This window comes from Melanotaenia boesemani, chromosome 8 (assembly GCF_017639745.1).
Source record: "Melanotaenia boesemani isolate fMelBoe1 chromosome 8, fMelBoe1.pri, whole genome shotgun sequence".
In the NCBI taxonomy this organism is placed as follows: domain Eukaryota; kingdom Metazoa; phylum Chordata; class Actinopteri; order Atheriniformes; family Melanotaeniidae; genus Melanotaenia; species Melanotaenia boesemani.
In genome coordinates this window covers 27645500-27663436 of record NC_055689.1, presented here as the reverse complement: position 1 = coordinate 27663436, position 17937 = coordinate 27645500, and the positions used below count along the sequence as shown (strand labels likewise).

At 40.0% G+C, this 17937-nt stretch overlaps 1 protein-coding gene across 1 annotated transcript in view; it reads left to right on the top strand.

The window, feature by feature from the left end:
* Window positions 1–5613, top strand: part of lig1 (ligase I, DNA, ATP-dependent) — a 62263-nt gene extending 56650 nt beyond the window's left edge. The window contains exons 25-27 of the mRNA XM_041992723.1: window positions 337–480; window positions 2522–2614; window positions 5434–5613. Of these exons, the coding sequence (XP_041848657.1) occupies window positions 337–480; window positions 2522–2614; window positions 5434–5508 (312 nt within the window). The 3' untranslated portion in view covers window positions 5509–5613. The remainder of the gene's footprint in view (window positions 1–336; window positions 481–2521; window positions 2615–5433) is intronic.
* The last annotated feature ends 12324 nt before the right edge of the window (window positions 5614–17937 follow it).

Here is a 17937-nt window from a genome sequence, read left to right as displayed (position 1 = left end):
ATGATGATATGGTTTAGAAATTCCCTTTTATTGTTGTCTCCAGGCAGGAAGGGAATATTTCAATATAAATGTGCTGGAACTCTGTTTTGCCTCCTGGGATATGATTGTTAGGCACCACAGCCACTCTGTCGCTGTCTCCACACCAGCTTTTCTGCAAAGGCATTGTCCCACTTTTACACTGTGTGATCGCATGAATGTATTTCCAGTGTGTGCATGCTGTTTAGATTCCAACTTTGCTCTATGGTTGGAAACTTAACCTCTCTGGGAACTCTTCATACTAATTAGATGTTTTACCAACAAGTATCAACCAGCTTTTATTCATTTTGTGTTGTTCAGGAGCACATCCTGCCCAAACCTCGAGCCTACTACCGTGTGGACCAGTCAGCTGAGCCTGACTTGTGGCTGGATGCCGTGCAGGTCTGGGAAGTGAAGTGTGCCGACCTCTCTCTGTCGCCCGTCCACAAGGCTGCCATGGGACTGGTCAGTTCATCCAGTTAATCCCCCTCATGTGTTTCCGCTGATAAAATTCTGCTTGTTATGCTCTGTTTCAATGAAAAGTCCTAATGAGCACCACATTGTGGAGTTATTGAAAATGTAGTAAACAGTGCTGGACTTGCTGGAACAGATACTTGTTAATTAGCCATAATTTGGTTGCATGTCGGTCACAGACTCCCACAGTGGACAATAAAAAACTTGCCACTATAGCACCAGTATTCATCTCTCACTCTGCATAGTAAAATGTATTCATGCACCACTTCGTCTTCCTTGTTGTTGCCCAGTAAAAGTTTCAATAGCATTTAGACCAGACTGGAAATAAGAGATAAAATGCAAGAAATAAAAGTTACAGTTTGAGGAATTAACAGTTGTTTTAATAAAAGGCAGCAAATAAAAACATTTTTAATTTTGATCTAAAACAGGAAGTGGTACTTTCTTCTATACGTGAGGAGCATCAAAGCTGAACGCTGCCTCTCCATGTTTAGTTCTGACTCTGGGAACAGGAAGTAGACCTGACCCTGATGACCTGAGGAATCTGGTTGGTTTATAATGAACCAGAAGATCCTGTATGTATTTTGGTAACCATTCAGTGCTTTGTAAACTAACAGCAGAATTTTGTCATTTCTTTGACAAACATGAAGCGAGTGTAAAGACCTGAGGACTGGAGTTATATGGTCCACTTTCTTGGTCTTAGTAAGGACTCGAACAGCAGCGTTCTGGACTAACTGCAGCTGTCTGACGGACTTTTTAGCAACAGCATTACTTTAATCTACTAAAGATAAATTTATGGACAGGTTTTTATAAATCTTGCTGGGACATCAGTCCTTTAATCCTGTATGTTCTTACAGTGATAACAGACCGACTTCACAACATGCTAGTATGAGTGAGTAATACTGAGTCCATGGCTACCCCCAGATTTTCAACATCACTATTTTTAAAGTGAGATTTAGCTTCATCTTTCATCCTCTGTTCCAAAAAAACAATTGTTTCAGTTTTATCTTCACAACCGAAGGAAATTCAGCCATGGCATAAGTACCTCTGCTCCTCTATGCACACATCACAGATGCTGACTTTTCCACCTTTAACTTACAACAACCTCAGTGGCCTTTCTGATATTTGGCACGAAGAAACAGATGTCTGGCATCAGCTGATGCGTGTCTTCTGTTTCTGCCCATCTGAGATGAGCTTGTGTCCAGAGAACTCTCTTAATGTTTTGCTTAACATCAAATTCCTGACTTGGATCTTTAATTAATATCACCTTAATTTGATGACTGTTTACTCTGAATATGATTTTATTCAAGTTAATATAAACAGAAAATGTTGTTTACATGGCAGTGTTGTGTTTTTGCTGGCTGTGCATGTAAATGTATTACAAATAACTTTGTCCTGTCATAAAATGGCTACTATGGCTACTTTCATGAGAATTTCTGTATGCATCTGTACAAATAATGCTTGCACAAGTCATATCTGTGCATCAAAATACAAACAATTCCTTAATGAAATTAGCCATTATGCTTGGCTGTAGCATAATGGCCATTAAAATTTACTCATCACATTCGCCTGTGATTAGATTTTTTTATTTTAGATTAAAATTGTTGGTAGATTATTACCACATCTTAGAGTTCTCCTTCATCTGTTAGACTGCTTCTCTGTGGCATTTTTTTTCCATTTACCAACTTCAGGTGTCTTAGAAAATAACAGCACTCAAGTTTATAATCTTTAAAAAAAAATTTAATTCAGTCATTCACATCCCACATTTCCTCATTCTCGAGCAGGTCTTGTTATACTGAAGAGGAAAATGCAATATATCCATCTGGTGAAGGTAATAAAAGGCTTAGAGAGGCATATAAATTGAAGTAGGACAAAGGCTTAGTTTTGGAGCTGGGATGAGACTGCACTAATGGAGTCTTAATGACTTTAAAACCCAGACTGTCAGAAAAGAAGACTACAAGTAACAAAGGACAAATGCTCTTGCAGCTTTTTACCTGTTTAAAACTTGTAATTCTGGCTATTTTTCAATCCTAAGGTGGATCCAGAGAAAGGTATTTCTCTGCGGTTCCCCCGTTTTCTTCGCATCAGAGATGACAAGAAGCCGGAAGACTCCACAACTGGAGCTCAGGTATGTCAAATTTTATTAAAACTCCCAATTATGTGAAGCCCACAGTCCACTGAAGCACGGGTTAAGCAGCAAGTGAAATAAAGCAAAAGAAGTCGTCCTCCTGCACTGTAACAAAGAAGAAGCTGATAAAAATTCTACCACGTTTGTTTGGACGTTTTAATCAAACTGTCGTGAAAAGATGGAGCATCATCATCGGCATCACCATTGTGGTCACTTCACAAAAGCGGTCCCATAAAATCTCAAGGGTGAACAGCGCTGCAAGGACAATTTTTTTAAATTTTTTTTTATTCTTTATAGTGGCAGTACTTTATGTTGTAGTCTCCTGCAGCACATTGAAGGAAGCCATATACCAGTGAGGTAAAGCAGCTCCTCTGGGGTTTAGTGGTGGGGTCAGAGCAATATATTCTGAAGCAGCTAGCAGTGAATCATATAGCATCGTAGGAACCTGCAGAGCAGCTGTAACTTAACTTAAATTTATACAGAATCCCCTTAAACAGTGATCACATAGAATCTCTGTAATAAAAAAACATTCTCTTTTCTTGTTAACACAGAAACACATAAAAAACTGTCAGTTCAGAAATATTCACTCTGATGGAAAATAAAGCTTTAACCTGAATGATTAAGAAACATTTTAATACAGCCCTAAACCTTTTATATTCATATGCAATAACATGCATATTTTTTTCTGAATCAACAAACTGTTACAGGTGTACTTTTAGATTAGTCTATAAATGTTTTGGTTGTACAAACCACTACTTTATAATGGAGTGGGTAAAGGGTTGAATGGTAAACGCATTGGAAAACATTATAGAACCTAAATAAGAGTAAAAGCTGCAATATAAGTATGACGTCTGTGTGGCACAGTTAATGGACTGTAAATGCCCTGACTTATTAGTTGGTATGTAGCACAGGACATTAGGCCAGGCCCACAGCTCAGTACGACCCTTGGGATTACAGTTAAGTATTTTCCAGTGAAGCAGCAAAAACAAAGCAAAAAGCTTTGGCCATCATTCACACTGCTGCAGCTCTGAGATGTTACATCTTGTCTAAAAGGAAAGACCAACCTGTTTTCTCTGAGGTAAAATGTAAAATTAATCAAATAAAAACATCCAGCATACTTGTAATCAAGTTACATGAACCTTTTTAAGGCAACAGCACAGCTCAAGTATTGCTAAAAAGGCTGCAGAAAATGGCACTGCATTCCTCTTTGTCAACAGAGAGCACACTCATCTGAATCATCTTTAGAGAGCGATGATGTTTGATGATCTTACTTGCTGTGGCCTCAGAGAGGCTGCAAATTAAAACATCTGGTGTGAATTAACCTTAAGACACGATGCAACATTTACATATGCATGTCATTTAAAAGCTGCTTCATTTAAGCCCTGATGCAATGTCGGAATTTCCAAGACTTTTCTAGGGCAACTGATCCGGCTTTCCACCTGAGAATGGGATTAGGAATGGCTTGTAGACACCAGAAACAAAACCTGCAACTGATTAGGTGATGCATTCCCATCTTGCATGTATAAACATATGATTTTATTTATCAACAACCAGGTAGCCATTCAGTTTTTTTATTATTTATGCTTCAGACCTGCTGCTAGCAGCTGAATAGGAGAAACAAGAGTCTGGACTTTTTGCCCTCTGGCCATTAACAGATTGCTTAAAGTCTTACAAGTTTAAGTTTGTGGTGAATGTGATTCAGCAAAATGTAGAAAAAAAACAGTCGAAGGTGGAAAAAGGGTAAGTCAAGCATCACAGTGAAAGGTCTAAAATCTTAAAATTGTTGTTTTTATGTTTCTACCTGCTTCAGAGGCTGAGAAGAAAAAGATTTGAGTTCTCCAGATTTTTCATGAAACATACGGTTTATGAAATCAAATTTCGATTACCAGTACTTTTTGTCAAACTGGTTACCATTGGCCTTAATGGGTTCCCACGTCAAGAATTTTGTTTCGGGAGGCAGTGTGAAAAAAGACTTCTTCCTGGCCAGTGTTAAGTTAAATTTCCCAAATCCCATCTCAAAAAACCGTTGTGTTTTGACCAGAATGGACGTCAGCTCATCCGTGAAACTCCACCTGTAGCTGCCTGACAAAGTTTGTTTGTGGTTTGCAACGTGCTCACATGGCTTCATATCCCACATTTGTGCATCAGGAGTCGTCCTGGATGTACAAACTCCGACTGACAATCCAACACCTCCCTCAGACAATCAAAGCTCAGTCTGAACAATTTAATAATGCATATTCTAACTCGCTTGAATTAAGAGTCTTGTCTAGATCTGCGCTCATTACAGTTGGGAATTAAGCTGGAACGCCGGCTGCATTTAAATGCCGACATTGTTTCCCACCTTCTGATGAAGAACATGATTAAAATGAAACTTAACCTCATTCCAGAGAAAGCTGAACACGAGCCAAAACACGCTGGTGGCAATCAGTTTCAGGCTAAGAATCAAAGCCCCACATTGTTGGAGAAATAATGTGATGTTTCAGTGTTTTCCTCCTGACTGCGCTCCCCCCACCCCCGCTGCTCACAGTATTCATTGCCCTGCCTTCCTCACCATGACCCTGATAAGTGAACACAACCTCTGTCTCCCAGTCTGCTGCTTGGAGTCACTGACTTCGACCCCCCCACAACCCCCCCCCCCCCCCCCCCAAAATGAATAATCAAACTGATATTTTTAGCTTTTCCTCTTCGTGTTACTGTCCTGACTTCATGATCTTCTCCTCCTCCTCCTCCTCCTCCCTCCCTCCATCCTGCTTTCTGTCTTCCAAACAAACTCTCCACTCCTCCTTCCTCTGAATATCTCTCCCCCTCAATCTCTGCAGATTGCCGATTTGTACAAGAAGCAGCAACAGATTCAGAACCAAGGGGATAAAGCTGACCTGGAAGACTACTACTGATCGTCAGCGGGGAATAATAAATAATGGAAATTTTAATGTAATTGTAAATATCTTCTCCTTTTTGTACTGTTGAATGAAAATAAAGGCTCTTGCCACTTTTTAGCACCCTGTAATTTGTTATTGATTTATTGAAGCTGCTTCTTCTGTCATTATAATTTCCCTTTGAGAGCCAAAACTGCGTAAACATCTCACCGCATACGGTGTACATAAATTCCCAAAACTCACATCAACTCAGCGGTTACAGCTTACCTGCTGCTAATAAATCGCTATCAGAAATTGGCTGTGCAAAGCCCTCCCAGCTAAACATGCAGGTGGCATACCAATACTTTTACCTGGTCTGATTTCTGCTTGAGCGCTTCACATAGTGGCAGCAAAGTGCATTCAGCTTGTGTTGGTAATAAGCGGACACACCGGGGAGATTACCGACTGTTAGAAGAAGATGCAGAGCTGACAATTGCTCAAACAGCAGGACAAAAGAGAGCAACCACAGCTTGTTTAGATGATGGAAATCTACTAACTGTCCAGCCTGAATCAATCAGATGTGGGGAGGGGGAGGGGGAGGCAGGTTGAGTGCCAAGATTCTGATTATGATGTGAAGAAAAGGACTGGGGGGAAGTGGGTGTGATTGTGACAGGTTTGTTTTCTTGTTTCTGTTGGAGTACTACAGAGTGGCTTTTAATTCCAGTTGGAGCAGATTTGAAGGAAATATTTTATTGTCAGTGGGATTGTTTGTGCACATGACACAAGAACAACAGCCCAGCTGCACGAAGAACAGAAGAAATGATGGTCTGCTTACAAAAAAGCATTAACTCAGTATCTTAACAGGTATCAGACTGACTGCATGAGGTTCACATATTTTTATGGTATCTGATGAGTATAACCTTGTAACTGGTTTTAGTAAAAAGCTATTCACAACTAAGGGGAGAATTTCATGGAACTGGGATGATGCCAAACCGTTTTGGGGACCCATTGTAAATAAGTGCAATAACTAATGGTTGTCCAGATGGCCTTGGTTCTTTGTTTTGGTGCCAATTACGTGCCTGAGAGGAAAAACAAAATTAAAAATGAACAAAGCAAAAGAAAACACGTAATTTAGAAAAGAAAGCATTTCTCATACTATTTATTAAAGCAATTATCCATTATCTATACCGCTTCGTCCAAAGAAGGGTTGCGGTAAAGCTGGAGCATATCCCAGCATTTTAGCAGGCTAGAGGCAGATACACCCTGGACAGGTCACCAGTCCATCGCAGGGCCAACACAGAAAGGCAAACTACCACTCACACTCACTCCTAGGGAGCATTTAGAGTGACCAATTAACCTAACATGCATGTCTTTGGACGGTGGTTGGAAGCTGAAACACCTGGAGAGAGGCCATGCATACACGGGAGAACATGCAAAATCCACACAGAAAGGCCAGATGTTTGAACCTCGCCCCAGCCAAGGCTTGAACCAAGACCTTCATTCTTAAAACTGTGCTTCTGACTGGTTTTGATGGTGCACTGACATTCTTTATGCACCATCATGGAGTCATCATTGCCTTGTATCATCCTGAGGCTGAGGAACCACGCTTCACAAGAAAGAGATGCAACTTCTATCCTTTGAATGACTGGAAACATTTCAGAAAGTAGTTTATATTTAGCATTTTATATTTTAATGTTTTGTGTTTAAGTGTTAAATGTGAAATTCATATTGATATCATGTCGTAGTGTTAAGCTTAACTGATTGAACCGCTGCCTCATGTACAGAGGCTACAGCCCTTTAAGGTGCTTGGCCCCACCCAAGGCCCTTTGATGCACGACTAACCCTCTCTCTGACCTCTTTTCTGTACACTAATAAAAACGACTGGAGTCAAGAAAAAAAATAAAAAATTCTTATGATATAGCAGTGAAGACAGTGTTTAATGATTGCAATGGCTAAACATATAAATTCTAATAGTTCTAGAAAGTTCATGTAAAGACATGACAGGGCAATCCCACTTATTAAAATACAACTAAATAATTGCATTTTTGCTAATAAATTTAATTCTCATCTGACAAGAATGATCAAATATAGCCTAAAATGTTATAATTAGAGATCCACAGATGTTCACTTATTTATTTATTTTATGTCAGTTACAGTTACCCTGGTATCAGAGGCTAAATTAATGACAGGAACAATTGGTATCAGGTATCAGCCATCTACCAAATTGCGAAATGGGCACATCCCAATTTAAAAGGATTCAGATGTCGCACGTCACACAGAGATTAATTGAGCACAACTTAATTTATTACATGTCTGTTACTTCAACTCCTCTCCTCGCCTCCTCTTCTCACATCTCTGGTGGGAGGGGCTAAGCTGTGAAGAGAGGAGTCAAGGATGTACTAATTGGAAAAATTAGATAAGGGGGAGGATATGATTCCTGCCTCACATCTGTTTGGGAGAATCCAGTTGTCACAGTGCAGACTGTTTTTCTGTTTGTGGATGTGTACCAGCCGATCATGTCTCTGTCCCACCAGCAGGAGACCACCCTGAATGAGTTGCTGGAAATGAATGTAAAACGTTTGTTCCCTGGTGTAATTCCTGTGTTTATGGAGGCGGGCATCCAGTCTGCATCTGCTCTGCACTGGCTTATTTTCAGAATATTTAAATGTAAAATTCTGCTGTGACTCTCGCAGTATGTGGCGTAGTATTGTCACTGTTTTCCCATGCAGAGGGGTTTATATTTCCTGTCCTCAAAAGCATGTGAGATTGCTATTTGTTCTGGGTTCTCTCTATGCAAGTATTCACCCTGCACGGCTGGTGGTTTGCCTATTATTTCTGTGTGTGGGCTGTGTCCTGTGTCTGTTGGAGGAGAGTTTGAGAAGGTTGCTATTGTGGCTGGAAAATCATGGAAATTCCAAATCCAGTTTAGTTTGCTGGGTTATTTTTTTATTATTATTTTTATTATTATGTCAAGATAGAAATGTGTCCTCCTCTTATTTTGATCTGCCCATTACTTCTGATACTTCTGATACCTATACTGAATATCATTATCACATCTTGTTTTTTTTGTTTTTTTTTCCCCCCAACACAACCAAGGAGCTTTCTGGTTGTTAATAAAATCTGAAATTCAAACAGAAGTTGTCAGATTTCAAAGCTGGTTTGGAAGATGGAAGAAGCCTTAATGGAAATCAAGCGACATAGCATGAAATATTTAAAAAGCAGATATGCAATTAATTCATTTGCTTTTTTTGTGTTGTTGATTTTGTTGTTGGTAAGGGAAAAAAAATAAGTGTTGAAGTCAGCTCCGATGTTGCGTGTCTGCATGTGTGAAAAGAATCTGTTTTTTTTGGTGTGAAAAATGTGTGCGCTCTTTTAACTACATGTGTATATGTGTCACTGATGTTTACCGAGGGAGTGGGGGCAGTCACACATTACAAGCCTGCGGGGCTTTACACTGCAGCAGCCTCCATTTTCTCCGAGGTCCTGGCCTATGCTCAAACAGCTGTGCTGTTAGTTCACATCAAGTCACCTGTTCAGGCATGCACCTGCCGGGCAAACCTACCTGCTCAGCACCTGCGTTTTTCCACATGCTAAGAACTGGCTGGAGCCTCTGTGGCTTTTGTGCTGGGGGGGAGTCTCTGATCTGGTGTTGATGCTGTTTAAATAGGAACTGAAGGTGGCTCCTGTGTGCTGAAAGTGTCCCTGCTGTCCTCTTTAAAGTTTTAGCCAGTGTCCCCCGAAGTGGAATTATGGATTATCTCCAACTGCAAAGAAAGAAAAAAGAGGACACCTAAAAAAAATAAATAAATAAAAAGAAGCCAGGTTTCACCTTTCTCTGTCCTTTTTGCGTCTCTCCCTCCTCCCCTACCTCATTCTCCCACATAAGCTATCTGTCTTCTTCACAATACCCCTTTCTCCACCCCGAGAACAATGCGTTTGTTCTCCTCTGCCTCCTCCTCATCCCTTCATCCCCTCCTATCCCTCCATCCATTTGTTTGGTGCTCTCTGTGACATCTCTGCCATGCCAGGCCATGAGAGAGGGAGGGACAGGCCCTGTCATTGTCCCCGAACGAGCCTACGGAATATCAATAGTGTTTTTCTTGAGCAAGAGTGCCGAGCGTTGGCCAGTAACCTTTCGGATTTGATGATGTCAGGCCGCCTCGTTTTTGGGGGCCCTTTATATGAATCCCAACCTCCTGCAATCTCCGCTCTAATAGGGAATTAGGTCCTCGACACCAGAGACAGTGCAGGATTGTGTGAGCTGTGTGACTCATCAGGGGCGCTTCACCAGCTCATTTTGAACTAATAAAAGTTGTTCAGCTGTGCCTGCAAGTTCTGCTAATTAACCCACGATATATCGTGTGTTGGTGTTCAGACTGCATGAGAAATAATAAAAATTAGGCCAGTCTGAGGTGCAAAAACACACTAGATTGGGGGGGGGGAAGGGTTTGGATTTAAAGAAAACTTGGTTAAATGAGGTACAGTAATTATGAATGCTTTGTTTCACCTTTTCTTCTTCTGAGGGCTTTGTGACTCTATAATATAACACCATGTCATCCTTTGGTTCCAGTGTTCTCATAACATCTGTAGCTGCTGGGGATTTGTGTCCAGCAGATTTCTTGGACACAGACATAACAAGTTTATGCGTAACTGACGCTGCTACTTATCAGAAGGCATCTCAAACAAGAATGCTCACAAGTTTAGTGTCCCTATTAATAAACAACCAGCAAGCTGCTAAATATCAGCAAGCTTGTATAGAAGAATGTCCTCTAAATCACGGCTTCCCATTGTTTAACCCTTGCAGGCCTGAAAACATTTATTTTAACTACTTGGTCATTGATTTAAGCTGCCAGACTGTTCATCAATCACTTGAGAGATTTCTAGATTAGCCACGCATTCACTGCTTTTCCACACCTTTTTCCATTTTAACGTGTGAAAACTTGCTGTTACACAGCATGTATCCACACTGTAAAATGCTACATTGGTTTTAACAGAATATAATTCGTTGATAAAATTTTATTTTAATCTAATTGTTAGTAATATTAATCTTAAATAAGTTCTATGAACTTTAGAGTGCAAAAAGTAAAATAAATAAATGTAACTTAGATGCGTTGATGTAACTGAATACATGCAAAATGGTGATTGTGGTGCGGTTTCCCACAATGCCATTCAGTTCCATTAACAACAAGTTAGAAGTCATTCAGTGCATGCAACTTTGCACTTTTAGTTTTGCTTTTCCTTCGGGAGCTTAGTAAAACTTTAAATTACCCAGTACTCTTTGAAAAGACACTTTTTTTTTTATTCTATTTGGTTGATCAATAATTCAGATAGCACAAAAAGGTTTCCAATGATTTCAGTGAGAGGTTAAAATATATATATATATATATGTGTGTGTGTGTGTGTGTGTGTGTGTATACTGTCATGTCAATTTTCCAATCATTCAATCTAAAATGTCTTAAAGTTGTTCTTTAGTTTTCTTTTATCTTTGTCATTATGATTATTAATAAGTTATGGAGAAATAAAAGATTTTGGGTTCATCGATTACTTTTAGATGAACTTTAAATCACTCTGTTGAGAATAAAAACAAGATTTTGTGGTATTTCTCAAAATAAGTTTCCTCAGCAACCTTATGTTCTTACAGCAAACTAACATTTATCAAGTTCATTTATATTTTTAAAAAGTTAATTGTGCTCAGTTGCTCAAGTTAACAAAAACTTCATATTTATTTATTTTTTAATAAAGCAAACTTATTAGATTTCACTGTGAATCATCTGAAACATTAATGACTGTGATGGATTAGGCTAAATAGCACTTATTGGCTGTGGGTTGGAAATAAAAATCAGAGCTCTGTTGTCTGAAGTTGAAATGTTAAAACAAGAAAAGAAGATGGCTGAATTATTGTCTTTAGACAGCCGACTCATACAACCTAACATCAAACAACCTACAGCTGCAGCTCTTGTAGAATGTTACTGGTCTGCAGGGTGATCACCAACCCAAACTGGTCCAAGAGAGGACTAGTGGTGAACCATAGACGGGGTTATGGGTGGCCGAGGCCTGATGAGGGCTAAATGCTGACTCATGCTGTCTGATTCAGCAGAGCTACTGGAGCTCAGATTGATGAACAAGTCATCGCTGATTAAAAAGTGAAGATCAGACAATACATTTCATTTTGTTGCAAATGTTGCTGCGTTGCCTCTGATCATTCAGGGTGTCCCTGCTGTCCCATGTCAACTACAGAAAGAATCAGACCTGGACCATGGAGCAATGAAACAAGGTGGCCAGGTCTATGTGTGACCTTCACCTTGAGATGACATGACACCAAGTGCCCTAAAAAGATGGTTCAAGAACAGTTTGAAGAACACACCAAATTTTGGGGGCTGACTTTTTCTCTATAATCTCCTTATCTCAGTCTGATCAAGCATCTGTGGGGTCTGCTCGATATGTGGAGGCCCTACCTTGCAACTTACAGGACTGAGGTGAGATACCACAGCATACCTTCTGAAGCTGGCTGATATAAATATCCAAAGGTCACGAACTTTCTAGACACCTTCTAATTGCTTTTTAATTTTCTGCTCACAATATAAACTAGCACACATGCACACTTGTGGCAACATATTAACATCCTTCAAGAGATATTTTGTTTTTAACTAAAAGTGAAGGTTCATCATTTTGATGCTAACACTTCTGGAGGTTTTGTCCAGGAATCAAAGCAGCACTTTGCAACTATAACATCCTGCAGATGGAGGGCTGAGCTGACTCAGCAGAAACGGTTTAAACGAGTTGGTCTGCAGTGCAAACAGTGAAGACGGTCGGAAAAGCTGCAGGCGATGATGGTTGAGAAAACTGCTAATTAAAAGATAAATATTTAGGAGAGATTTCAGATTTGTGCTTAATTTTTTATTCATACATAATTTCAAATGTATTATTTCATAATTGTTTGTTGTCTGTGTTGCTCTTTAGTGTTAACCTGGAGTCCCAGATGGTCATATTTAAACTTTCTGTGGAAACCTTTTAAGAAAAGGAAAAGTACTTTCAGAAATTGTTGCCAAGTAATTGAATGAATAGCTTACTTTAGACAGAGCAGCAGAGTTGAGGAGCTGAAATCTTTTCCAAGGACAATCAGTAGAAGATTGACATGTCTTTCATCCAAAAAAGCCTTCAGAGTATTTTTTTTCTTTCAATATAGAAATGCCCCTAATAAAAAAAGACTAAAAGTTCCCATAATGCTTCACTCTTTGTGGGCACAGAGCCACACAAAATAGACAACTGTATATCTGCCTTTTTACATAAAGTACAAATAATCAAAACTATTTCGTTTGGTATTTTCACCTCTCCTTGACCTTCATAAACATCTGGAGGTCAAGGAAAGATGGAAGAGGATACACAATAAGCCACAGTGAAGAGAAACAGGCTGCATTCACATTGTAATGGTGGATGTTGTCAGTTTGAGTCAGCTGTAATAAGCTACAAAGTTCTGAACATGGACAAGATGTTTCATGCAGCTGCTTGACCTGAATTTCATGTGGAAAAATACTTTTAGGACTCTTCATTAGCAAAAAAAAAAAAATGGCTATTAAACTGCAACAAAAGCTTGGAGCCTGGCAGGAGGGATTCTCTTCTTTCCCTCATCATGATTAGAAGTTGAAAACTAAAGATGCAATGCAGTGCAGGATGGAAAAGCTTTGGGAAAGCTGGCATTGTACTGTGCCAGCATCAGGTTGCTGCATCTGGTGAGATATATTTAAACAGTGAAATGAAGGAGATCGATGTATTTTTTTTCACTGCAGCTACACTGATGCATGCAATACAGATGTTTCAACATAATTTTTTTTTGTTTTTAGCCTTTTAATAAAATTGTGATTGTAATCTTGTCAATCCTGTCGCACAACTGTGTGTAAAAGAGCCCAAAAGAAAGGAAACTTTTCTCTGGTAGTGTTCCCATCAGCAGTTTTTGATTCACATGTTAAAGTGCTCATTTAGAAGCTATAGATGATGCTTATACAGTTGCTGTGTTGTCCTGCAGGTTTCATCACCTGTAGCTGCAGTTTTCATATAATAGTTGCTTTTTGTCAATGTTTTTCTAGGTTTGTTTTCTTAAAGGTGCTTCTGATGGTTTTACTTTCTTACAGAAGCTGGAGAACTATAGTAGCTGGGTGTCTTGTTTTTCTGTTTGGGTTTTAATTGTTATTGCTGTTTTTTTTTTTATCTTTTGTCTCTTTTTTCTTGTTCTCATTCTTCTCTTCTCCTCACTCTACCCCTTCCCTTGTTCCCTCTGTCATTTCCAGAGTTAGTTAATCAGTAATCAAATTAGGAAATAAAGAACAATACTTGAGTGTCAAGATTAACCTTATATCCACTGAGCTGCCTCTTGGTAGATCTAATTTGTTTGTTTTGCACAACGTGGCCACCAGCCCATCATTCTGCTTGCTAAAATGCTGGACAGGACATGTAGAAAAACAAAAGAAGACTAAATGGAAATGTCAACAATGAAATACAAAAAGAAAAAATGGAAACGTTTTGTTTTGCTGAGAAGTCTACACACTCTTGAAGTGCCATTTACTTTACAAAAAGAGAAGATGCACATGAGGGCAGGTCGAAATGGTCAATGCAAACCAGTCTGGCAAAGATGGCATGTTACGCACACCAAACATGACCAACACTCGCTATCATGAGAAAAATAAACAAACAAAAAAAACATATTCAGTTAAAAAGATTCTCTGATGACCAAACTGGTTTTGTTTTGTTTTCTTCCTCCATTTTTTCTGTCTGTTCATTACTATTTATTACTATTTACCCTGCATATGGTGCTTTTGGGTCATGTTTTATGCACTTTTAATATCATATCACTTCTATGCGGATGACATGCAGCTTGTTGTCTTGAAGTAATAAAAGGTAGATGGATGATAGCTTCCTGACAAGATCCTTAAATAGCTTCAGATGGTTCCTGAAATAAAGCAGAACCTTGGACTCTTGTCATCCACAGAGCCTTTGCTTCCACTGGCCCCAAACTTTGGATTGCCCTGCAGTGTTAGTTGTTTTTTTTTTTTATGGATGTCTTTCCTGTAAAGTACTTTGTGATTTTATCTGCAAAAAATACTGTTTAAATAAAAATAAGTTTCTTAATATTATTATCTTATTTACAGCCATAAAAAAAGTTTCCTGAAACACCACTTTCTATTAACACCTCCTTTACAGTCTATCTTACTCGCTCCCGATCATTTAACAACAACAAGAAGAAATACTAGCTTGTTTCGTGCATGTTTCTATAAAAGCAAGATTTGAAAAGTTTGCCTCAAGTTTACTTCACAGGTGGATGGAGATAAAGCCCATGGTACCTTATCTCCATAAAGCTGCTGATTTGCCCTCCTGGTCACATTTAAAACATTGCTTTAAATTTCCAATTTGATATATGTACATCTCTGAAAATAAGAAAAATAAGAAACCTCTGCAAAATGATCGGTGTTAAAGGTTTCATATCTTGTCGGTGCAAGTATTGGTGAACTGAATTGAATTTTGTGAACTGCTGACAATATTGCTTTTAATTTCCAGTTGAAACTCTTGTTCTTTACAACATAACTTTAAAGGAGATGACATATCAAAACAAATAAAATGGCAACAATGTCTGGCCTAACGAACATTCAGAAATCAGTAACTGGAATAAAGCAGATTTGTAATCACAGCTTTTGTGGGTTTTTGCCGTGCTCTATACGTTTTTCACATTGCTGTTTGGTATACCTTCATACCACTCTTTCTGAAAAGAACTGCTTTGCTTTGGTTAAATGCACACTTTGTGTTCATATTTTTATCATCCAGTGTTTCTTTTTGTAGACCTCTTTTAGTCAGTAGGTTCAGATTAGAAAACCTTGATGGCTCTGCTGTATTTATGTTTAAACCTGGTTTCCTACCTTGACTTCTTCAGTTTTTCCAGTCAATTTCTTACCATGGCTCATTTGCCTTGTTTGGTTAAGGAAATGTCTCACTTGATTATTCAACCCCTGCAGCATAATGCTTGATTTAGTTGTAACCACTTTATGATGAGTGTACGATGGCAGAGCTTGTTGTTCACCACTTCTCTGTGCTTCGCTTTGGCCCACGCTGTGAGGCTCGTGCTTAAGGGGGTAAGATTGCAGCGTGCACTCCATTGGATCATTGTTGATGGTCATTAGTCTTATGACCTTTGTGTGAGCCAGCCTCTGTGCTGTGCATCTCTGTCTCCCTTTGTCTTTTCCCCCCATCTTAACTGGCGAGAAGACCGCAAGCATTCCCATCTCAGTAGCACTCTCTATTCCTCTTCTTAACATCTGCCAGCCTGCTTTGTGATCAGGGCTGCACTCAGCTGTGACAAACATACTCAAAAACTGAAGAAAAATTAGACACGGCTGGAGTTGACAGAGCCCCTCTAACATCTACAGTCCGGGACGCATTCCCAGACTGATTATCCCTGGTCTTTGGAAAGCATGCTTGCCATGTTCCCTTTTTTTCCATCCTTTTGCAAATAATTCTATGTCAAAGAAAATGACAACAATCACAAGGAAATATGTTCTGCAGATTTTAACGGGTGTCTAATGACATGCCCCCACCAAATGCAACTGGGGCCTCCATCTAAACCTGTGAAAACAAGCTTGATGAATTATGCAGGCAGACAGCTAAGGCGGTTTCATTCACACAGTGGCTGAAGTCTGAGGTACTTTTCCTATTCACTCATCTCTAACAACGACAGCTCATATGAAGCCTTGTCCACCTCAGTATTACTAAAATGCTTCAGAGGACTTGTGTATAATTTGACCAAAAATATCTAAATAGCTCTACAGATCATGTTTCCTCTTGCTGGTACCTTTCTCCCCTCTCCTCCACCTCTTCTTTCTGTATAATTTAGCAGCAACTAAGCTCTCCTTCTCCTACATTAGTGTGCTACATCACTGCCAGCTAAAGGAATCGGGGCCTTCACTCTATATGTGATACAGTTTATCCCTGCCAAGCTCATGCGCTGCCACCATCACTCGGTGCTGACGAGTTTGGGTCCATGCCACATTCTGCACCTGCCAGACTCATAAAGAATCCCCCTGTTCCTCCAGGGCCTGAATGCAGGATCTGCCACAACTGTTAAGGATGTTGTGATTCAGATATTCAAGCCAAAGCTTAAGCGCCAACAAGTTGGCAGATGGTCTGTTTTGTTCGGCTGATCCATCAGCGGGGGTATTTGAGGTGTTAAGATGAATGAGCTGCTGCGATTTGTCACAAGTAGCAAAAAAACAAAAAACAAAAATCATTCTGTGGTCTCAAAGTAATGTTAAGAAGAAGTGGGATTGTTGTTTAAGAATTAGCTGTCGTCTTGGCCAAAAGCTACTTCGCGAAGGGATCCTTGATTTTTAGCTCTGAGAACTTGAGGCTGGGTAAAATAAAGTGAAGTGGCTGAAGTGGACATCTCTGTTAAGTGCCTCCTCTTCACAGTCTCATCATATATGCACTCCTGAGAGAAGAAGAAGGAGTGAAATCATGACACGAGTGTATCCAGTTTGTGTCTTTGCTGAGGCTGGAGAACTTCAGGCTGTTAATTTGCGCTCATATTCACTATTACTATGCCAGCAGCTAAATAAATGCATATTTATGGCGTGTGACAGGGTGATGGAATGAAGCTTTTGCAGAAATTAAATTCTAGCATGTCTGCTCATTCAGACCACTGCCTCTTATCTCTTCTGTCCTCCCTCTGCGCCTGTATCTGCTGCTGTTGATGCTGCCTTTCTCTCGATTCTGAGCATAACGCCCTGTCCTCAAATCAACCCATCTATATATAGCAGGTCTCTCCCCACTCTGTTGCTCTGTCTGTGCTACTGGAAAAGTGAGGAGTGGGCGCTGCATTCTGAAAGCGAGCTTTGTCTGAGCAGGAGGAGACAACAAGTCTGGGAGAAAGAAAAAAAGAAGAGGAAGAAAGCACCATTGAAAGATGGGCAAACACGAGTCAGCCCCTGTCCCCCTTTCTCTCCATTGTCTCCTTGTACTAGACGTCAGCAAGCAACAGAAATCTGAAGAGAGGGAGGACAGGGAGCAAAGAGTCAGGGCTTTGTTTGGGCTGCTGGCCTCAGACCCGGTGAAAGTGCAGGAGGAGAAAGAGGGGTGAGGCATGGGGATGGAGGAGAGAGCACTGGACTGACCTCGCAGCAGGATCTCCTCCGGCCTCACTGTAAGCAGAAACCAGCCTCCCACTGTTCCCTGTGTGAGAATCTGAACATTGATAATACACATAGCAAACGCAGATGGCTATGATTCCCTTGCGCACCTTCACCTGAACTCCAAGAGTTAATCATCATTCCATCTCAGCTCAATCACATGATGAGGGTTTAATCTAACATGTTGCATTACACAGAGATTGCAGATTCGCCCCAAGTTGCTCATCGTTTAGACAATTAATTCAGCTGCTACTGTACAAAAGCAGGTGCCTCTCACCATCCTTTTCCCTCCCACTTCAAA